This window comes from Geotrypetes seraphini, chromosome 10, assembly GCF_902459505.1.
Source record: "Geotrypetes seraphini chromosome 10, aGeoSer1.1, whole genome shotgun sequence".
Taxonomy (NCBI): Eukaryota; Metazoa; Chordata; class Amphibia; order Gymnophiona; family Dermophiidae; genus Geotrypetes; species Geotrypetes seraphini.
Window position 1 is genome coordinate 62993462 of NC_047093.1, and position 23947 is coordinate 63017408.

A 23947-nucleotide genomic window follows, 5' to 3' on the forward strand; every position below is an offset into this window, starting at 1 on the left:
GTTGTTGTTATTGTTGAAATAAATAGCCTAAAGTGTTCAGAAAATTTTCCTTTTATATTTTAAATAAAGGCCAGTTTAAAAATAAGTGATATGAAAGCTGTCCCCCCTCCTGATTTTCTCTATTATATATGTCGCACTGAATGGCTTCTGATCCTTAAACAAAATGTTAATATTAGACAAAGGGAATATAAATAAACACAAGTTTTTAAATTATCGTATTTTTCGCTCCATAAGATACTTTTTTTCTACTCAAATGTGGGTGGAAATTTCGGTGCGTCTTATGCAGCGAAGATTATAAATTATTAATACCCCTCCACCCCCGGTCAAGCCTTTTAAAAACACCCCCAGTACCTTTTTTAATCCTCGTCCTTTTTTAAAACACCCCCTGCCTAGTTCCGTCCCTCTTCAAATCTTCCCCATTGCCTGGTGATGCAGCGGTGCATCGACCAGCAGGCGCGAGCCTTCCGTCCGCCTGCCTGGGCCCGTGCTGACTCTTCCCTTCCTGTTCCATATCTCATTGCCTGGTGGTCCAGGAGTGTCAGCGCCGCCTTCTGAATGGTGCTTTCAGTGTCGACCGGCAGGCGCAAGCTTTCCGCCCGCCAGCCTGCCTGGGCCAGTGCTGCCCTCCGAATGGTGCCTTCAGTTCTCGCTAGTCTCTCCTCTTGCGAGAACTGAAGGCACCATTCTGAGGGCGGCACTGGCCCAGGCGGGCGGAAAGCTCGCTCCTGCCGGCCGATGCTGAAACAACATTCAGAGGGTGGCGCTGACACCGCTGGACCACCAGGCAATGGGAGAAGCTTAAGGAGGTGTGTAACAGGACTGGAAGAGGTGGCGCGGGCCCAGGCAGCAGGAGGAGGGCTCACGCCTGCCAGTCGATGCACCACTAGACCACCAGGCAATGGGGGAGATTTGAAGAGGGACGGGACTGGGTGGGGGGAGTTTTAAAAACACCCCCAGTACCTTTTTTAACCCTCATTCCTTTTTAAAAGGTCTAACTGGAGGGGGGGTGTTATAAATTTATATCTTCGCAAGGGACGGGACAGGGGTGTTTTTAAAAAGAGACGAGGGTTAAAAGGTACTGGGAGTGTTTTTAAAAGGCTCAACTGGGGTGGGGGGCGGGTGTTAAAAATTTATATCTTCTCTACCGGACAGGACAGGGGTGTTTTAAAAAGGGACGGGGGTTAAAAAAGTTTGTTTTTAATTTTTGTTTTATTGTTCTGCATACTGGAGGTTGCTTCCTTCTCTAGGAGGGGGTGGGGGTTCATGCTGTGGTATTCTTGATTATTGTTCCAGTTTTGTTTGGGACTTGTTTCTGTTTTGGGCTATGCCCTGTTTGTAATTTATTTTGGAAACCAATAAAAAATGTACCATAAAAAAGGGAGGGGGAATTTAAAAAGGTACTGGTGGGCAGGTTACAGGACAGTGCAGTGGGACAGGGTACAGAGCCTGGCAGGGAGAATTTGGTTCAGAATGGTTTTTTTCTTGTTTTCCTCCTCTGAATTTAAGATGCGGTACTTCATTTTGCTTATAGATCAGAAGCCATTCAGTGTGACACATACATGTAGTAATAAGGGAAATCAGGAGGTGGAAAAACCTTTGCTTTAGGCCTTGTGTGATATGGGTGCCAAGACCATGGTGGTATAGCAATGTAATGGTCAGCAGAGCACAAAATAGAAGCAGAGTGCAACTCTTCATCAAATATTTCATAAGAGTATCATAAGAATAAAAGCCTTATGAACTCAGATTTCAGGAATTTCTGGGGCCAAATTTATGGTGAAGTTTAGTCATAGCTGTTAATTTCTTTCCTTTAATCTGGCTGCATCTTTCTGACAGAGGGCACAAAACTCTCCGATTGTATACCAGTCATCGCTAAACCACTTTGGTTTAGTGACCGACAGAATTTGCTGACCCAGTTCTGAAAACGGCTTACTGCGTGGTTTTCCGTGCGGTTGTACATTCTTCGATTCTGGCATGCAAACGACCTCATTACTATTCAAATGAAGTCACTAATATTAAAACCAGCCATCTGATCGATGACCTAACATTGCATGCCAGAATCAGATTGGTAATACCAACCTGAAAAAACCAACAGGTCTACCTCTGGGTAAACTAGCTGTGTTATTGACAGGTCAGCCTGTTTTGTCATTTTTTTTCCCTATGGGTACAGATATATTGTGTGTGTGTGTGTAATGCACACACAATATCTGGCACATTAAAAAAAAGTTGAAACCCCCCGCCCCCGATGACCCCCGGAACCAAAATAGAGGCAGGAGAGATGCCCACTCCTGTCACCGCCTCCCAACCCCACCCTGCAGTAGCTGAACTGCTCCCCGCCCCCCTCCCCTTACACTTCAATAAAAATCAGCAGGAGAGAAGCCCACTCCCTCCTGCTGCCATGCCCCCTTCAAGCCTCCCCCCACCCCTTCCCTTTACAAAATATCAGCAGGAGGGATGCTTACTTCCTCCTACCACCGGATGCCCCGTGGCTCCCCGAACCTTCCCCGTACCTCTAAATTACAATGACAGGAGGGATGCCCAGTCCTTCCAGCTCACAGGCCTGCCACTCCAAAATGGCAGGCCTTCCCCTTCCCGGTGCATCCTGGGATACATGGGGAGGGGCCTAAGGCCCTAATTGGCTCAGATCCTTAGGCCCTGCCCTGTGTATCCCGGGATAGAGAGGGAGGATCCTAAGGCCCTGATTAGCTCAGATACCTAAGACCAAGCAGGGTTGAGGCCTTAGGAATCTGATCCAATCAGGGCCTTAGGATCCTCCCTCTGTAACCCGGGATACACAGGAAAGGGGAAGGCTCGCCATTTTGGAGTAGCGGGCCTGTGAGCAGAAGGGACTGGGCATCCCTCCTGCTGTCATTGTAATTTAGAGGTACGGGGGTATATGGGGGGGAGGAGGGCAGGGGGCATTCCTTCTGCTGATTTTTGATAAAAGGAGGAATGGGAGGGGTCGTGGGGAGGTCAGTTCATCACAGGGAGTTCATGGCAACAGGAGGGAGTGGGCATCCCTCCCACTAATTTTTATTGAAGTGCAAGGGGGGGGGGACATTTGGGTGGTTTGGGAGGTGTTTCGCGGCGGCAGGAGGGAGTGGGCATCTCTCTTGCCTCTATTTTGGTTCTGGGGATCTGTGTGTGTAACACATGCACATTGATGCCAATAATAAAAAAGAAAAAAACCCTAACAGTTGAGTGGCAAGAGGCTGCTTTTAGGCTTCCTCTGCCACTCAGCTGTTCGGTATTCCCCAAACTGGCTTTGTGCATGTCTCACAGCAGCAAACCTTGGTAAAAATCATTTGCATGCAAACTTGTTTGAGCATTAATCGCTGTTTCAGAATTGGCCCAAGGTGACCTGCACGATCTTAGCAACTGTGTTTATACGTCTTAGTATATTTTCAGTTACCACCCCTTCTCTATGGAATTCCACCCCAGGTTATTTTCCCTTATTTGTGACCGACAAAAATCTCCAGAAATAATAAGAGGTTTTAATAAATTCTATTAGAGCAAACAATGTGTAATACAACAGTCCAAACCTCATCTTTTATGTTAAGAAATCAAGTTACAGAAGTTCAAATGTAAATTTTCATACTGCTTATGGACATGACAATTTGCCCATTTTTGACATTTTGAGTCCTGGAACTTTAGTCATATTTATGGCTATATTGTTTTACTAAATAGGATCTGTATTCTCTTTTCAGGCTTGGAAGACAACCCTCAAGTCATCTTGCAAGTTGTGAGAAAGTATATCCAGCACTTTTTTGGGTGCAGGGAGTGTGCACAACACTTCGAAGAGATGGCAAAAGACTCTATGAATTCAGTGGAAACCCTGGATCAAGCTGTCCTTTGGCTCTGGAAAAAGCACAACATCGTGAACAAAAGACTTGCAGGTATGATTTTCAAGAGGCAGCCTCATAATTTATACCTACCCCCCAAAAAAAAACAAAACCTACATTGACTTTTGCCCTGAGAACTTGTTCTATAGTTAATTTTCTATTTTAATCCTTTTTTTTTGCAGCTTGCTTATTTATACGAGAGCATAAACTGCTTATTTGAACTTGGTTCTGTGAAAACAAATCTGAGATTTGAGCGGAAAGGCTTAATTTTTTCACTGTGAGGAATGTTCAGGGTTTTTATTACAACCTTACACAGGTACCTTGAATAGCTAGCATAAATACCAATGTGTCATGTATTCCTTTGGTTTAGCTTGGAAGTCTTCCCAGATTTAATTGAAATGTATGCTGTAAAATAGTTTTCAGCTGCTATTCTGTTTAGATTAGACAAGAATGATTATGACCAATGTGTCTTTGAATGTAGATACTTTGAGGGTTTTCGCTGGAAACAGATTACATTGTTTTTGCAAGTATTAAATTTGGCTAGCTGCAGAAACAAGGCACATTTTGGAAACATAGGAATAAGCAAAATTGGGACAGTTATTCCTGGTATCTATAGAAACAGAGTGGTAAGTGCCTTTGAATATCCCTGAAGCTCCATGGTGAAAAACAGATTTCGGTATTAGCGTTCATTCAGAGCTCAAAGAACAACTTAGCCCATCTTATTAGTTCTTTCTCTTTAGTAGATATCTCAAGGTCTGTTGCATCTGATTGTGCCAGTTATTAATTGGTGCTTACAAACAGTACTGTGCACTAGTGCAGGTAAAGCTTTAAATGTAGATTATGAGATCAATTTCATAGGTCCTCTAATATATCCCTGTGGCCCAGCCATTCCTGTCATCCTCAATCATTATGGATTTGTAGCCTGGATTAAAAGCTGCCATGAGCAGCATTTGAAAAGACAGTTTGGTCCGGTAGCACGTTATTGCCATTGAGGGGTGTACTTTTGGGTGCATCCAGTCACGTGAGCAAGAAGACAGGTCTTATAAACAAGATGGAAAAATCATAATGGTACCAGAAAACATTAGTTTCTGCATATTAATCATTATGTTCTATTAATTAGGTGCTAACAGTGAAGATTCAAAGTTTCCTAAAATCCAGTGGCCATCCCCTGACCTTTGTCCTAGGTGCCATGAAGAAAAAGGACTGCACAACTGGAATGAAGCAGAGGTGCTGGCCTTCTTGAAGCGTTATTATACTGGTGAAAACATTTCCCAGCACTTTCTGGATGCCAGTGCCACTGGTGATGAAACGCAACAGCAAGCAGTGGAGAACAATGAGTCGGACCAGAGTCAAGCCAAGAAATCTGGTGAACACAGGCCAGAGAAGGGCCTCCAGCACTCAAAATTTGCAGCTGCTGTTAAACCAAACATTTTGGACAAATTGATTCAAGAAAAGAGACCAGAATTAGTTGATGTACACAGTGAGATGAAGCAGCCCCTTTCCTTTCTGGGCATTGGGTTCTCACACATAGACATGAGCCTATGTGTGGTCATGTATGTCTCATCAGCATTGTTTTTAATGGTTATGTTCTTCTTTTTTCGAATGAGGTCAAGACGGTGGAAAATACGATATAATCGACCATATGTGTAGGGATGGGGTGTTTAAACTTTCTCTGAGAGCAGAGATCAGGTATTTTGGATTCCTCCTCCACCTTTTCCTCCTCCACTTCCCTTCAAAATTTGTTTTTGAAACTCACAAGCATTATGTGAGGGGTTTGTTGTTGTTGGGGGGGGGGGGAGGGTTGGTAGCATCTCCACATCAGACACAGCATTAATATTTTTTAGTCTAATTTCCTAAAATCTTGCCTTACAATATCTTTCCCTCCCCCCCATAACTTTGAACCATTCTGCTAGTTTCTTGCAGTGCCCCTGACATATAACGCACCCTTTCTATGTTCTACTGATATTAATTATCCCTTTTCTATTTACAGTCGGGATGCAGACTAGCTCAGTTGAATTGAATCTCAGGGATAGTAGAGTACAGTGTGATGTTATCAAATTTTGAAAGCTGCCTTTCCATTGGCTGACATCAAACATTTTTAGGACTTCTAGTGCAAGTGGTTAAAAGTCATGCATTTCATTTTTTTTTTTTAATCAACCACTTTGGTTTTCATATTTTGGTGAAAAATGCAAACTAATGTAGTTAAGAAATTATTTTCACTCTCATAGTAGTAGTATATTAGTTTTATACATTTGTGTCTATTCAGTCTGGTTAACTTACAGCATCATGAGCAGAAATGACTAAATATGTTTGTAGGATTGTATTTATAGATTTCCACTGAAACTGACTTTTCTAACCTCTTCTTTTTAGAGCTTTAATTTTTACTGTTTTCCAAAAACTAGGATTTCAGAAGAATTTAATTTTAAGATAAGACATATGTATTTAGACTCTGAGCCTAGTTGTCAAGGATAAATGGACTGACTGGAGAAGTGGTTCTGCACCTGAGTTTATGGGTGGTGAATTTTTTTTGTATTGATTTTGAAAAGCAAGAATTTATCAAGTATGTTATCTGCAAATGTCAATATACATGATTAAGATTTTATTTTTGCTTCATTTGATCACTCATAACTCTCGGATGAGTTTTGTGATGGCCATATGAAGCCTGGCCACAAAGCTCAAGAGTAAATTCTTATTAGACATCTCACAATTTTCTCCCCCCCCCCCAACCCACTCACACACTCTGAATAGTGTGTAGTCCTATTTGGGTGATCCCTAATCATGTGATGGCTTTCTTCTGATTTGCTACTATTGTTCAGTTCCAAGAATAAAGCAAAGCAGCAGCTTTGAAAACACATTCAGGTAGATCTTTGCAAACAAAAGAGGGCCAGTCAGAGAATTTGAGATTTATTTGGTAAATGACAATGACTGTTCTCCTGAGATAGGTTAAATAAGCAACCCACAGTGCTTAGTGTTTATATTTTGGAGGAGAGGTGGTCTTTAATCAAGGCCTTCAGGCATTTGAACATAGCTCATCTTATGCTTGGAATCCTAACTGTCTCCAGGCAACAGTCCCCATTACTAATTTCGGATTTCATGCCACAGTGCCCGGTTGTCTTCACCAGACATATTGCCAATTTAGGGGGTTTCTTTCCTAAGTGCTGGTAAATGCAGCTCTTGACATAGCCTTGTATTGTAATACAGTAATGAGGCAGGCGCTATTCAGTGGGACCAGGATCAAATGTCTGCTTTCACTGCACAGATATGTTGTCGACTTTTACAGTTTGGTTGTTAGCCTCTTCTGACCTTTGAAGAACAAAAGCAGTGAATTTGGATAAATCTATTGGGAGGGGAATATTTTTCATTTAGGGGAGGCAAGGATTGCAAGAGTTGTGTTCCTGGCTTTATGAATATTGAGAGTAAGTTCTGTCGCTTCATCTCCTCCTACATGTGCCACCTGGAGTATCTTTTAATAAGTGACTTATGTGCTTATAGAGATCATTGTATACTTCTTTGCTGATGCTGCAGTGTGCAGTCCTTTTCCTGTCCAGCCATTCATGATGCCAGATAGGAAACAAAAATAGTTTCTTTTGTATTGTCTTTTTTTTGTGTTTTGATTTATCTTTGATACAGTGCCAGCTTGCCTGATATGAGCCTTCAGAAAGTCTTTCTGGTCCCTTCTAGAAATTTCCAAATGTTGCTGTGCTAGTTAACATAAATAGTTATTACTTGCTTCCAAATATAAAAATGTGATTTGTATTGGATGCAAAAATGTGTGGTATTGTTAACCACATTTATGAAATTGCAAAACTTCAGTCAAATAAGAAATTTCACTAAATCTATGATAAACTCTCTAGAATTTTGAGAACCATACTGACTGTGCCTTCACCCAGCCAATGAAAAAAAAAAGAGGGGATACAAACTGAACACAAGCTATAATGTCAGCTACACGATACTGTGTTTTGTAATGCAGGATCTGGTGCTTTGGGCAGGTGTACTTCAGACTTGAAGATTTTTGATGTCTGTCATTTGAAATTTTATTTTTGCTACACAATATTGTGTTCTGTATACAGGAAATGGAATCTGATGCTAGGGCAACTATAATTAAGACTTGAAGATTTTTGATGTCTGTTATTTGAGATTTTATTTACAAGTACAAAAGTGTTGATGGTTTATTCCAAGAGTCACAAGAGTGCAGGTTGCAGCACAGCTCTTTGAAACAGCTTTTATTTGTGTTTTCTGGAAATGCTTTTACTTAGGGCTCCTTTTACTAAGGTGCGCTAGTGGTTTTAGCGCATGCTGCACGCGCTAGACACTAACGCCTCCATAGAGCTTGCGTTAGTATTTTTCATTTAGCGTGGGGTTTGCACGCACTAATCGTCAGCGAGGCACTAAAAACGCTAGTGCACCTTAGTAAAAGGAGCCCTTAGATATCTTATTTTGTTTTTAGAGTGAAATAGAATGATTTATATCCAGAAAATTAATGAAAAAGTCCATTTATTTCCAGAAATTTAACACAATTGGACTAAACGCTATTTATTTTGTATCCTTGTAGATACTCTGGATAAATCTGTGTGCTCTTTTAATCCTACCCTACGATGTATATTTTAGGCTTCTTCATGGACAAGCAAGATGCAATCAGTGACATATGGAAGCTGTCATTCCTGTGGCACTGGGTCATATTTGCTCGCTCAGAGTAGAGAACGTGGGGATAGAAATAGAATTTGTCCTTGCCTGTCCTCATAAACTTTAGAAGTAGCTAATTGATTTAATTATGCTATTGAATTAGAGGCTCTGGTAGAGACCAATTTAGAGATAAGCAAAGACACTTTATTAATTTGAAAATATTGGGAAGAGCACATACTTTGTAAATGGGTCTTTGCCAGAGCCTCTAATGTAAATATAAAATATAAAAACTCCAACTGATCAACTCAAGCCATATTAACTGAAGACTTCCTCTGAAGGTGCCCAAAAATCCCTTTTACCAAGCTTGGCAGGTAGCAGCGACATCCCTAACCCACAGATGCTGGCACCTCAGTGGCTCATGGATGCCAGGAACTGCTACGCTTGATAAGAAGGGAGCTCCAGCTAGAGAATGGCATTGTGACAGAATTCATCACCATTCCCGTCCCCTTGGCAAACCATCCCATATCATTCTTTAGTGTCTCTCTCAACCTGAGTCCTTCTACACCAGCATTCTTTAATGCAAGGCTTGAGGGTCAGTGGTTGTGCCCATTCATGACATGGGGTTGGTTTCCTGCTGGAATGGGAATGATGATGAATTCTGTTACTGTTTCATTCTCTAATTCCAGTCACCTTTTTAGGAGGTCCTCAGCAGTGCTTGGGGATCCCCAACAGCTACAGCAAGAGTCGGCAAATACTTTGACACTGGAGAACTAAAAACAGAAATGCATTTCCTTTTCTGTTGAACACAATACAAAGACATCTCTTATATATATTTCCCAAAGCTAACGTATTTCAGTCAATAAATTCCATTTATTACCTTTATCTAGAAATTTTATTTTTCCATCAAGTTCCAGTTTTTGTTTTTTGCTTTCCTGTGTTCTGCAAATTGTTCGATTTCTGTCCATTGGTTCCTTCTACCATATTCCAGCATTTCTCCCTTTTTTCCCACCCTCCCATTGCATCTTCTCTCCCTTCTGTTCTGGATCAATATCCCTCTTTTTCCCTGCACAGCATTTTTTCTTCTCTACCCCTATGTGCAACTTGTCTCCCTCTCTCTCACTGTCCACCATCTCTCTTTCTTACATTCCCTCCCTTGTTGCAAAGGGACTGGGGATGGAGAGAGAAGGATCCAGGGTTCCTCTCTCCCACCCCCTGTTTTGCCATATCCAGCATTTCACCCTCTCTCATCTCTCTTCCCCTGTGCAGCATCTTTTTCCCTCCCCACCAGTCTCCTTCTATCACTCTAGCACCATGCCACATTTCTCCCTACATTTCCCCCTCCACCATGTCCAACATTCCTCCCTCTTGCATCCTTTTCCATATGTCCCACTGTTACCTCTTCACAATTACATCCAACATTTCTCCCTCTCTTCCCCATGAATCTCTACCTCATTCCTCTCCCATCACTATGTCAGCATTTGGCCTCTTCTCCAGATGTGATTCATTTCTTGCGGGTGGCAAAATTGCTCTGCCATCTGGTATGTCCATCTGTACCAGCCTGGGATTTCACTCTAGTTCTTTCTATGCTTGTTCGTCCACATTTTGAGCCTCTCGGTTCCTGCACGATGAAGGACATTACTCTTAAGGTGGTCTTCCTGGTGGCCATTACTTCCGTGAGATGTGTTTCCGAACTGCAGGCCTTCTCTTGTAGGCCGCCATTCCTGGAGTTTTCTAAGGTGTGGGTCATGCTGCGGCCAGTTCCCTTCTTTCTTCTGAAGGTAGTTTCGCCTTTTCATGTCAACCAGTCCGTGGTCCTCCCGGTCTTGGGTAGTTGGGAGGACTCTATGGAGCAGAAACAATTGCGCAAATTGGATGTCTGTAGAGTCCTCCGCATTTATGTTCAGTGGACCCAGGAGTTCCGTCAGTCAGATAGTCTTTTTGTTCTTCTCGCGGGTCCTCGTAAGTGGAATGGTGCTTCTAAGGCTACCATTGCACGTTGGATCAAGGAGGCTATCACTTCGTCGTATCTTCTTCAAAAGAAACCTGTTTCGGAATTTCTCAAAGCTCATTACAGTCAGGGGTCAGGTGGCCTCTTTGTTCCCCTCTATTTTATATTTTTAATGTTTTTTAATACTTTGTATAAAATATAAACTGCTTTGCACATAAAAGCGGTATATCAAGACCTAAATAAACTTGAAACTCTTGGGCTGAGAGTTCGCTTGTGCTTCCGGTGGATATCTGTAAAGCTGTGGTTTAGTCTTCTCTCCATTCCTTTGTTCGCCACTATCATGTGGATGTTCAGGTGCGTCAGGACACGGTGTTTGGTGAGTGTTCGTGTGGCGGGCTTTCAGGGGTACCACCCATGATGGATACTGCTTTGGTGCATCCCATCCATTCTTTGCTGGTCTGAAGGGACGATAAAGAAGGAAAAATTGGGTTCTTACCTGCTAATTTTGTTTCTTTTAGTCCATCCAGACTGGCACAGACCCCTCCCTGTTGTTTTGTTTGGTGTTTTCTCGTGAAGTTACTTTTTTTTTTCCTGCTGTTTTTTGTTGTCTTGGTTGTTGAGGAGTATATTAAGAACAGCAGAACTTTGTTCAGCTGATTTAGCTGGCAAACTGGGGCATTGCTGGAAGGTTCTTGTTCTAATCAGTATACAACAATGTGTTCCAGTCCGATTCAGACATTTCCCTTTGTCTTCTCCATGTGAGTGTTATTAGCCTAGTTCATTTCTGCTTAGCTAGTCGTCAGACTGATTGTAGATGGGATTGCATAGCCCACTTGTACTGTAGCCAAAAGTCAATGTCTCAGTCTCTACTTGCTGTCAAGGGAGCGTAAACCCATCCGTTCTGTGCCCGTCTGGAGAGACTAAAAAAGGTTCTTACCTGCTAATTTTCTAATTTCTCCATATTTTTTAAAACTCCTTGTGCATTGAAAAATCATGAAGAATATTGGGTATTACACTAGATCCTAGGTTATCTTTAGTCAACAGATAAATAATGTAGTTAGAGAATGTTTTCTAAGTTTGTCACCTGACATCGATATAAGCTCTATTTTATCAACATCATTTTGTTATGCTTGTTCAGCTCAGTTGGACTATTGTAATACAGTTTATTGTAGTATTAGTAGAGATAATTTAAAAGGTTTGCAACTGATACAGAATACTGCAGCTCAGCTGATTTAACAAAAATAAATTTCAACGTGTCATGCCCTTCTTGAGATCACTACATTGGCTTCATATTCAGTCAAATGTGCTTGTCTAGTTTTTAAAATTTTATAGACAATTAGGTGACTCAATTGTAACATTGCCTTTAGGTCTGCAACAACAAAGTGGGCGTAGATCTTTCCATCGTTTAAAAGTGTTAAGTCAAGGAGTCAAGTCTTTTGCTCTTACTTTTTTTCTATTTTCCACTTTATGGAATGAATTACCCATCAGTCTGCAGTCATGCACTACCTATCAAATCTTTCAAAAAAGATTGAAACTTTCTTGTTTTCTGCTATTTTGGATTAGTTTTTTTATATATATATATAGTATAATTCATACAAATTTTAAAGTAATATACTGTATAAAGTCTTAATGTAAACCACATTGAGCTCTCTTTTGCAGGGATGATGTGGTATATAAAACAAAGGTTTAGATTAGATATTTTTGTTGCATTAAAATTGTGGAAGTAATCTGCAGCCCATTGAAGTGTCATCTTTCCTGCTGGTGCCTGAGCAGTGATTTGGCTCAGCCCAGGAAGAGTGACATTTTAAAAGAAAAAAGGTTGTCAGCATTAGGCCCTGATCTCCCACCCTCCACATGAGAGGGTGGAGGCAGGAGGAATGCCCACTCACTCCTGTTTCCTGTGCTATCATTCACAGCACAGGTGGTGCATCCTTCTACAGAGTCATCAGAAATCAGAAGCTTAATAAGAGGCCAGCTTGTTTGGGTGAGGAGCTCACTACCAGGGACAAATGACATAGGGAACATGGTCTCAAATTGAGAAGTCCTGCTATATGAATAGACTGGAGTTCACTGCAGTTTGACTGCACCATCAGGCAGAACAACTATGAAGTTTTCTCTGACAGCGCAACAGTGTAGCTTACATCAACTGGGAAGCACTAAAAATGGCAGTATCCCTGCCGCTCTAATGGGCAATGAAGTGATTTCCAACTCTTTCAGCAACTCATATTGCTGGAATACAGAACAAGAGGCAGAATAGATCACAAGGTTCTAAGAGTGGCGACTAAATGACCAAAAAACTGTGAACACAACGCTAAATAACGTGGATAATATAAATATAATTTAATTTAAATGGAGTACCCTCTGTGATTGGGCAGCGAGGGGAGATATACTCCAACGCTTCACATAACAGGACAGGGACCAACAAGCCCCTGCCCACACACCATCATAGGGTACCTCCTTGTGTGTAATAAATCAAAATTGTGAAAAATGAATCACCAACCAACAAGTGAACACAAGTGAGGTCAATTAAGCCACTCTAAGAACCTCCCCAGCCAACTCCCACAACAGGAATCAAAAACCTACTTAGCTTAAGATGTTCTTGTAAAGTTGTCAAAACAGTGGCGACCACGGTGAGATGCCGCTGAATACCAGGTCCAACCAAGCCTGGTTTCGGGATCACAAAATCCCTTTTTCAGGAACCCATAATTGTAAAAAATCACTGAAGCTAACAGAGTGGGGCGCAAGATCGCGCTAAAAAGACGACACCAGAGACGTCACGCAAAGAACCAGCCAATCAAAAAGAGAGAGGTGGGACCTGTCATACTATAGTATGCCATTCAGTGCTGTCATTTAGTCCATATGGCTGCACCGCCTGTAAATTGAAAATCCAGAACTGTTCTTCAAGAGTGAGATGAGAAATCATCCGGTAGCTGTTCCAACACAAATCATGATAAATCAGAAAAGTCATGGCCCTTCTCTAAGCAGTGAAGCACAAGTGAAGCCACTCTTAGAACCTTGTGATCTATTCTGCCTCTCGGTGGGTTTCTTTCTTAAGTTTCTCTGGCAGGTTTTTGGAGTGTTTGTGTTTTGGAATACAGAACAAGCAGATTTTCTCAGCAAACAATTTATAGATTAGAAAGAATGATAACTCTCTCCCACAGCTTTTGCTTTAAGAGTGGCGGGGTACACTGATTCCCAATTTTATGGCAACCAAATCCAAGATCAAAGTTCTATGTTTTTTCAGTTAGAGAAAGCCCAATTGAAAGGCCCAAATGCTTTGAGGAAGCAGTTGTATTTGATTCCAGTGTTGGATTGTATTCTTCAAAAGATTTCTGCTTATTCTGGTTATGTGATTTTAGTAGTTCTAAATTGGCCAAGAAGACTGTTGTTTTGGGGCCTAATCCATTTCAAGATCAGCCAGCTGTTGTTTTCCTGCAGGAGAAGGGCTGCCTTTTTCAGGATCCTCTCAGAGCCAGATGTTCCATTATGTCTTATGGCTTGACTCTTGAATGATGGAGGTTAAAATGTGTTTGTTCGGAGGAGATGATTACTATAAGTTTCAAGTTTATTAAAATTTTGATATAAACGCAATATCAAATGTTTTCAATGCGTATAACAATAAAAGTTTTTTTTTGGGGGGGGACAAAATAAAACAATTTATACAGGTAAACATACAATCGATGTACACAATTAATTAGTGATACATAGGGAAAGAGGAGTGAACTACACTACTTAAGGCTAGGGATGTTCCACTTCTAAACATATGTGATAGTTTTCTCTTGTCATACCAAGAATCAAATACTCACCAAAGAATATCTTCCTGCAGGAACTTTTCCAAGCTTTTTTTTTAAACATGGGTACACTGATGCTAATGCTCATATTCTATATAACCCATCTCAAAGAAAGGCCAAGATATGAACTATTGCAACTTTAACAGGACAAGTCCATAATCTACTATTGGTACATAAGGAAAATCACTACTTCATGGGATCAGTAGCATGAAATCTTGCTACTCTTTGAGAATCTGCCAGACACTATTTAGACTATTGGTCTGACTTAGTATGGCTTAGGAAAGAAGTATTGGGTAAGACTAATGGCTCCTTTTATGAAGGCGTGTTAGAGCCTTAACTCGCGGAATAGCGCACGATAAAATGCCATGTGCGCTAGCCGCTACCGCCTCCTCTTGAGCTGGCGGTAGTTTTTTGGCTAGCGCGTGCTATAGTACGTGCTAATCTGGTGCATGCTCTACAAAAAGCTAGTGCATCTTCCTAAAAGGAGTCCTTAATGTCACAGAGAGAGAGCGCCCCCCCCCCCACACTGATCATCCCCTCTGTTGGTGTTCCCTGCTAGATGGGACACCAGATTCTACCAGTCGCAATACTAGCCATAATCATTAAAATCTATTGTGTAAACAAAAAAAATGAATACAATGGAAATCACACCTCATTGTTGGGGAAAGGGCTATCAAAATGAAAATACAATAAAAAATCAGAGCCACCGTTGTTACTCACCCACTCCATAAATCTTTCTAAAGCCATAGACTTGTCAATTCTCAAAATGTAGTGGATGAGTTTTGCTCATTTGGAGGGTAGATTGCTTCCATTGGCTACTTTTTGGCTTACCAAGAAATGTGTAGGTGGCCACTCTGGAAGAGTGCAAATACACAGGCACACCATTGAGCCTGCCTGCTCCCCACCTCTGGAGTTGGGGCTGCAGTGGATGGCGATTCACCATTCCTCAGGTTAGATAGGAAGGGGGCATTTGAATAAAACAGTAAAGAAACCCAATTCCAGCTAGCTAGGCACAAAAATAAAATTTCAGACCCAGGTGCCTCAGGTAGCAGCAAAGGCTTTACATACCCCTCTGTCGTGGCAATAAATAAATCGAAAATAAATCAGGTTGAAAAGATGACAGCAAAAGTTAGAAGGATGCTAGGGCTCATAGGGAGAAATATGGCCAGTAGGGAAAAAGAGGTATTGATGCCCCTGTATAAGACTCTGGTGAGACCTCATTTTGAATATTGTGTACAATTCTGGAGCCCACACCTTCAAAAAGATATAAAAAGGATGGAGTTGGTCCAGAGGAATGCTACTAAAATGGTGCGTGATCTTTTGTCATAAGGCATATGGAACAGACTTAAAGATCTCAATATGTATACTTTGGAGGAAAGGTGGGAGAGGGGAGATATAATAGAGACATTAAAATGCCTATGTAAATGCACATGAGTCGAGTCTCATGTGAAAGGAAGCTCTGAAATAAGAGAGCATAGGATGAAGTGTAAGAGGTGATAGGCTCAGGAGTAATCTAAGGAAATACTTTTTTTTTACAGAAAGGGTGGTAGATTCATGGAAAAGTCTTCCGGAAGAGATGGTGGAGACGGAGACTGTGTCTGAATTCAAGAAAGCGTGGGATAGGCACATGGGATATATTAGAGAGAGAAAGGATAATGGATACTGTAGATGGGCAGACTGGATGGGCCATTTGGCCTTTATTTGAAATCATGTTTCTGTGAATGTGCTGATACCCTTCTTGTTCCTTCTCTTCTACCGTGCTGTCCTCTTTGCTAGACGCCATGCCTTGAGAGAGAGGAGGTGGTTTGAAAGAGTATTGACAGAGTGCTCTCTCCAACCAGCAGAAAGAGCACAGTAAATGTTTCTCAGGATGGGTGCAAGCAAATTAGATTGGTCACTTCTAATGACTCCTGATTTGTCACAGGATTGTCTTCCACGTATCTAGAATATTTCCCAGATTGGAATGCTTTGAACTCTTTCAAGTTAACTGATGTAGACATTATAGAACAGAAGGAAAACTATGTATTAAACTACTAGATTGTATTATAACTTGATACATAGTCTGCCTCGTAGGTGGAGCACTGGGATGCACGGAGGCTCAACACTGCTGTGAGTAGGACCGGTGCTGCAGCCTGACCCTAGCATCACCACATGCTTGAACCATGAGAGACACTGGGTAGGGCTTGCCCATAGCTACGCCCCTGGTGTGTAACCAAGATGCACCAGGTCTGTTTTTTCCTTTCAAAGGATTCTGAAATCTCAGCTTGCTTCAACCTACCAAAGTAGTTACTTACCAGCAACCAATATACTCCTTTGCCCTTGCATTTGCTTGCCCATGAACAAAGTGAAGTTACTTACCTTTAATGGGATGGACTAATCAGCCACATAGTCTCTCCCACCTCCCTTGCCATTAAATCTAGCCTAAATTAAGGAACACTGGAGGAGCAACAGTCTAATCTAATCTAAGGCTTGGCTTTATATACTGAGTCATCATTCTAAGAAAGCTTGACTCGGTTTACAATAATTAACTTAAATAAAAACCATAAAAAATAAGAATAAATTTTGGGAAATTAATTTTCAAAGTGTTTAGCAAATAAAGTAGTTTTTAAAGATTTGTGAAAAAATTGAAGTGAGCCAGAACTTCTTAAAAGAAATGGAAGATCATTCCAAAGTTGAGAAAACTTAAAGATTAGAGATTGACTAAAAATCTTGACTCCTTTAATCCCTTTTTTGGAAGGAAGAGATAATTTAAATTGTTGGTTACCTCTTCCAAAAGAAAGTCTGTAAGCATTCCAAGATAAAGGAAGGAGAAGAGTAAAGATACCATATAGGATTTTAAAAACAACACAAGCACATTTAAATTGAACTCTAAAATAAACCAGGAGCCAATGGAGACTCTGGAGCAACGGAGTCACGTGATCAAATTTACATTTCCCAAAGATCAGTTTCGCAGCAGTATTTTGAATCAGTTGCAATCTATAAAGACAAGTTTTTGTGAAGCTGAGGTAGATAACATTGCAGTAATTGAGGCGAGATAATATAATTGACTGAACTAATATGGAAAAATGACGATGATTAAAGAGGTGTCTGACCTTCTTCAACAAACGCAGGTTAAAAAAACATTTCTTGACCACAGAGTTAATTTGATCCTTAAAAGAGAGAGAGGAGTCAAAGAGGTCTCCCAAAACCTTGGCAAAAAACTCAATCTGTAAGGAGGATCCAGAAACCAAAGCTACAAAGGGGAAGACAATCCAATTTTGGGCCTTACCATAATAATTTGGTTTTAGTTGTATTAAGCTTCATCAGGACCAACTGAGCCCAGGCTTGAAGTTTTGATATACAGAGATTCACTTTAGATACTAGGTCAGTAGTATCAAGATCTATCTCTGTCAGTATGAAAATATCATTCGCATAAGTGAATAAAGTTTCCCAGGCTTAAGAATATTCAGGGTGATCATGTAGAGACTGAATAAAATTGGAGAGAGTGGGGAACCCAGAGGAACCCCACAGGGAAACTGCCAAGAGTTAGAAGTATTACCTTCAAAATTCACTGAATAGGAACGATACAAAAGAAATCTAGAGAACCAGTCCAAAACTACCTGGTGGAGACCAATATCTGAAAGCAACTGAAGGAGAATACCATGATGGCCTACATCAAATGCTACAGAAAGATCAAACTGGAGTAGAATAGAATATTTGATTTGGAGACGGATTTGTTGAATTTTTGAAAGAAGAGAAATCAGTAGGGTCTCAGTGCTAAAATTAGAGTAAAACCCAAGTTGGAATGACTGAAGTAAAGAAAATTTCTCTAGATAGTCAGTAAGTTGACCGACTACAATTGATTCTAACATTTTTGTCAATAAATGTATATTGGCAATTGGGTGATAATGAGAAGGAATTGTAGGATCTAAATCAGGGGTGTCCAACCTTATGGCTTCCCTGGGCTGCATTGGCCAAAAAAAATGTTTCTGGGGCTGCACAAACACTGCAGCAAGACAGGAGGGAGCCGGCAAGATGGTAAACACCCGGGTGCAGCAGAGGAAAGCACTGCATTGCCCTCGACCGGGGCCACACAAAATACTTCCTGGAGCCGCTGGTTGAACACCCCTGATCTAAATCTACTTTTTTTTAGAAGAGGAGTGTTATTTGTCCCATGGAATGTGAAAAGTATCCATGTTCTAGAGAAAAATTCAGAAAGGCAGTTAGCCACGTTATAGCTTGCTAGGAGATATTAAGAAATAAATAAGATGGAAGTCAGGAAGGAGCTTTTGTACATTGTCCAGATATTTTTTTGAGCCTTGTGTGTTCTAGGAGATCAGGTCCAACCTGGCACCTTCAAGATTGCTATAACTCGAGTATGGCTGATAAATCCTTCTGTCCACAGAAAATCTATAACAGGTAAGTAATCTCATTGTCCCAGTCTTTTATGCAATGTGGTTCAAAGTAACAATTTATGAGAATAATGGTTAGAGCAGTAGGCTAAGAAGCAGGAAAACCAGGATTCCAATTCAGTTTTCCTCACTGCCACTTCATGTGACCCTGGGCAAGTCACTTGTCTCCCATTGCCTCAGTCAACTAGTTAGCATGAGCTAAACATTAGTAAATAACTCCCTAATACTGTTTCCATGTATATAGTCACTTTCTTACCCTTCACCCCCTCCTTCCTAAGCCAATGCCCCTGCAAACAATGTAACTTAAGAACTTGATCGAAATCTTATTGTAAAGTGCAGAGATTCCTTGCAAAAAATTACAGTATATAAGACACTGTTGCATTAGTTCCTGCAGTGAATTTCATATCACAGCAGAATTACTGCACACTAACCATTAGCTCAAAGGGTCTTTGGGGCACAAATTTATTGTACCTGAAAACAACACCCTTGAACATCATTCGGAAAAGCAGGTTTAAAATCCAAAATGTAATATTACAAGAGCTATTTTTATCAGTTTTCGTGTAATAGCAATGTTAGCATAGACTCATTCTGCTTTATGAGGCTGATGTTAAAGCACCCCTATTAGTATCCAACTTCTCATCTTACATTCAACTTCACATCATATCAGAACTATTTTGAGAAATCTTACATAGGAGGCCTAACATCTGTATGGTGTAGTGAGCTCTTTTCTTGTTGACATGATAGATAAATAATGTAATTTTGTACATACTCTGTACGTAAAGAGTTTATTTCCCAAAAGTGATCTTTGAAACATTGCCATCTTTGCTTATGAAGATTTGTGTCCATAGGAGAAGCCCATCTAAAGACTTTTTTTTACAGAGGGATAAAATGTTTAGTTTTGAGACCTGGTACTTGCATTTTCTGACTGCTGCTCATGTATATTTGATTTTCATCTCTTTGCTAGTCTGTACCTTGCCCAGCTGTAATTGGGTGTTAATTATCAAATTGTTTCCCTTCCTCTTGTGATCCTTCCAAGTAGTGTAGTTGTATTGAAATCCGCTAGGTTTCCTGTAAGTAGATTTTCAAGGTTTTTTTTAATAGTAAGACCATGCTGCAGTCCTGTTTACTGTATATGCAGCCCAGTGGTTCAGCTTAATGTTATAGTTGGTACAAAGCATGTGCCATTATGGCATATTTCCATTTTAGGTCTTCGATGAGAATATTTAAAGCCATACACAAACCATTTTTGTTCAGTAAATAGGTCTCGTAGCTTGGCATTACTCCAGTTTCATTTTGTAGGACAGGGATTACTGCAAGCACTTGGCTGCAGTTTCCCTGTGGTGGAGCTGTACATGTTGAAATGGACTAGACCAGTCTATTTGTGTCTTCTCCCCATATGTAAAATTGTTTTATAGGCAATTACCTAAAATATTTGTGTCAGACCCCCTTATGGAGTTAGAGAGAGGTTTTGTGATATAGACAATTTGAAGGAAGCTATGCTTTTTGCCAAAATGTTTTTCCCGTGTGTAGATGAAACTTATAGAATGTGAGTTTGAATATTTGACACAATCCAGTATGTGACAGGAGATACAGTATTACTCCTCCTTTACATATTAGATTTTATATTGCAAGCTGATGATACACCAGTTGTATCAGTTACCATTTTTACTGAAGAATTTAGACATATTTTTGAAGGATACGATTATATATGTATTGCTAATGTTGGACTTAGTGATCATAATGGTTTTGTAATTAATTTAAATGTCTTATTTATTTTTTAAATAAAATTTGGTTAAAAGACAAAACTGGTTTACATCAGTTTCAAGACTGCATTTTCTCTTTAGTAGGGAAAGTGACCGTTTTTTGTACTCAGATGTTAAAGTAATGTAAAAGACCATTTTTATTAAAATAAAAACAATCTGCGCAAACAACATTGTGGATACAAACTGTATCCTGTCTCACTTTTTTTTTTGTGGTTTGACTTATTTTGGATATTGACAGTCATATAAATTCTGTTCAAGTAGCCCTTACAATGAAGGTGCAGGAGTGATTTTCTGAGACAAAACTACTGATGTGACAGCTCTTTCTGAAATTGCCACTTAGTGGGCCAAGTTCAAATTCCCTACCTATTTTGGCATTTAATTAGAAGTTGAGACTTTTAAAAGCCTGTCTGTAGTTGTTGAGGGTTTTCCTAACATCCTCCTATACTGTTACTATACAATAAAACTTTTTTTTTTCTATGCAGTAAGGCCCTGATTCTTTAAAAGGTGCTTACCGATCTAGGTGCCTAACTTATTTTTTTTAAATTGGTGCTGATAATTCAAAGCACCATTAAACCCCAATTTAAAAATAAAATTAGCTGGTAGGTGCCTTTATGGAAAGTGGGCATGGTTAGGCGCTGGTATATCCCTCCTGCTGCCACTCCTGAAACAACCCATGGTATGAGGAATGCCCACTCCCTACTTCCGGCACCCCCTGAAACACAAGAACCCCCACCCCCAAAGCCCACCCGGACACCCCAGACCTTTTTCATCAAGGCTGGCTGGAGGGATGCCTATTCCTTCCGGCAGGCAGGCCCGCCTCTTCACAATGGCGGGACTTCCCCTTCCCGGTACATCCCTGTGTTCATTGGGGGTTGCCAGCAGGAGTGGGCATCTCTCCTGCCAGGGGAAGTTAGGGGGGTGCTGGCAAGAGGGATTAGGCATCCCTCCTGCTGGGGAAGTTAGGGGGGTGCCGGCAAGAGGGATTAGGAATCCCTCCTGCTGGGGAAGTTAGGGGGGTGCCGGCAAGAGGGATTGGCATCCCTCCTGCCAGGGATATTCACAGGGGTGGAGTTTCCCTGTCGTGGCTGCTCAGCTGATCGCAGCTGGGAGATTTCCTTGCCGCGATCAGTTTAGCGGCCGCATCGATTTAGAATGTAGGGCAGCATTTCAATGACCTACATTTCAGATGCCTATTGCGGCCCTAGGGAGATGCCTAGGACCATTTAAGTTTGCCCAAGGCCACTTCCGGGCAAAACTACAGCCATGCCCAGCCTTGGGCGAGCTTAAGCATCCCTAGGCACCTCCCTGTACCCTTGACAGACACCTACAGTGTGGGTGGCCTGCCTCGGGATTTTTTTTATTTAAAAACATGCATCCCTGTTGGCTAGTTAAACAGTGGTAGGATGCCTACTGTTGCCTACAATCGGGACGCTGTATGTAGAATTTGCCCCTAAGTGTATATTGCATAACATGGATGCACTTTCTGCCTCTTAATTCATCCTGTGCCAATTGCAGTACCCACTTTCCATCTTATAGCAGGTATGCAGTTAATAGTTGCTCAGGTGGTAATTAGCATGTTATATGCTAAGTAGTAATATTATGAATTAATTCTTGGCTGCCTTGTTAGTGAAAGGACTCCTTAAGAATGCTTTTTTGTAGTTCAGAGGGATGAAACACTACACTAATGCATTTTGCTTCAAAATGAGGCAGCAGTGCCTGCTGGGAATGTGAAAAAAAAATGTAGATGTAGTGGCAATCTGAATCGAGGCAGAGACATTTGAAAGCCCTCTTGACCCAATTTGCCAAAATTTAATCTAAAATATAGGGAGACCCACATTATTTGCTCTCTTGTATGTACTGGACAGTTTGTGAAATTCACAGAACATGAATCTGTTAATTCATGTCTCATCATAGTTCCAATTGCAAAATACAATATTTGCCTCTTCTGTGATCTTAAGGTAGCCAAACAGGTTGAAAAGGCAACAGCATTTGGGCTGCAGCAACCCGAGAGAATGATATAGTTTAGGGCAGTGGTCTCAAATTAAAACCCTTTGCAGGGCACATTTTGAACTTGTAGGTACTTGGAGGGCCTCAGAAAAAATGACAATTTTGCATGAGGTAAAACTCTCTAGTTTTTAAATCTTTCCTTTTAGCTAAGTCTTAATATTAATATTGTAAGTTATAGCTAAAGAGACATATGATCAAGAAACTATTTTATTTTACTGTTGTGATTATAATAAACATACCAAGGGCCTCAAAATAGTACCTGGATGGCCGCATGTGGCCCCCCAGGCCACGAGTTTGAGACCACTGGTTTAGGGGGTGAAGAACTTGTGCACAAAAAAGGAGTGGGATTTGGGTGTGACAGTATGTGATCTTAAGATAGCCAAACAGGTTGAAAAGATGACAGTGAAAGCTAGAAGGATGCTTGGGTACATAGGGAGAAGAATGGCCACTAGGGAAAAAGGAGGTATTGATGCCCCCTAGAATCATTTGTAGGGACGATTCAACTATTGGACCAGATGAGCCTCTGGCCCAAGGTGCTAGAGATACAGGGCACTAAAATCCCTGGTCCCTAAGCTCACTGCTAGTGCTTCACCTGGTCCAAATCTTTGTCCCCCTTCTCCCTCCAGACCCTACTCCAGCATTGCTCCCTCCCTCCATGACATAGGTGGCAAAGTTCAGTTGGATTAGGAATTAGTTATTGGATAGAAACCAGAGGGTAGGATTAAATGGTCATTTTTCTCAGTGGAGGAGAGTAAACAGTAGAGTGCCATAGGGATCTGTACTGGGACCGGTGCTATTTAAATTATTTATAAATTCTCTAGAGATTGGAATGACGAGTGAGGTAATTAAACTGTTCAAAGTTGTTAAAACGTATGCAGATTGTGAAAAATTGCAGGCAGGCCTTAAGAAATTGGAAGACTGGGCATCCAAATGGCAGAGGCAATTTAGGCAAAGACTTTGGGGATGTACAAACTTGCTCTCTTTCAGCCCTGTTCGTCAGGGACTGTAAATTCAGAAGAGCTTCCTTCTAAAGACATACTGCCTGTCACTTAGGAGACACTAAGCCACAAAGATCTCTTGTCCTAAAGCTTGAGTAGTTTTAAAGTAAAACATTCTGCATTGCAATTGTTTCAAATGTTAAGTAGTTGCCACTTAAACTATATATGGCACTAGTGTCTACTGAGGCAGATTCTATCCATTCTCCTCTTTGAGTAGGATTGTTCCAGGAAAGGAACTCATTAATTTGGAGGTTTTACTGCAAGATAGTGCAAAGTCTGAAAATGTCTATTTTTTGTACTGCACAGGTCTCTGCTCATCCAAATACTTAAGCTGCTTTAAGGAATACAGCTTGGTCTGCCACCTGCTGGATCAAAATAAAAGTTCACCTCTAGTAATACACCTTTAGTGATTACTCATAAATTCAAGCAAATACATTTTTCTTAAGAACCTTGGAACACCACTTCAGGCTCCGTGCAATCATTGCCTTAAGCTTGACGTGCAGGTTCATCACAGGTTCTCGATAAACTGCTCTTCAGCTATCCAAGTTAATAATTTAATTTTAATATCAATGTATACTTTTTCTTTT

At 41.0% G+C, this 23947-nt stretch overlaps 1 protein-coding gene across 1 annotated transcript in view; it reads left to right on the forward strand.

The window, feature by feature from the left end:
* Positions 1-9344, forward strand: part of QSOX2 (quiescin sulfhydryl oxidase 2) — a 122601-nt gene extending 113257 nt beyond the window's left edge. Inside the window, exons 12-13 of the mRNA XM_033961110.1 lie at positions 3705-3893; positions 4960-9344. Coding sequence (XP_033817001.1) covers positions 3705-3893; positions 4960-5489 — 719 coding nt within the window. The 3' untranslated portion in view covers positions 5490-9344. The remainder of the gene's footprint in view (positions 1-3704; positions 3894-4959) is intronic.
* The last annotated feature ends 14603 nt before the right edge of the window (positions 9345-23947 follow it).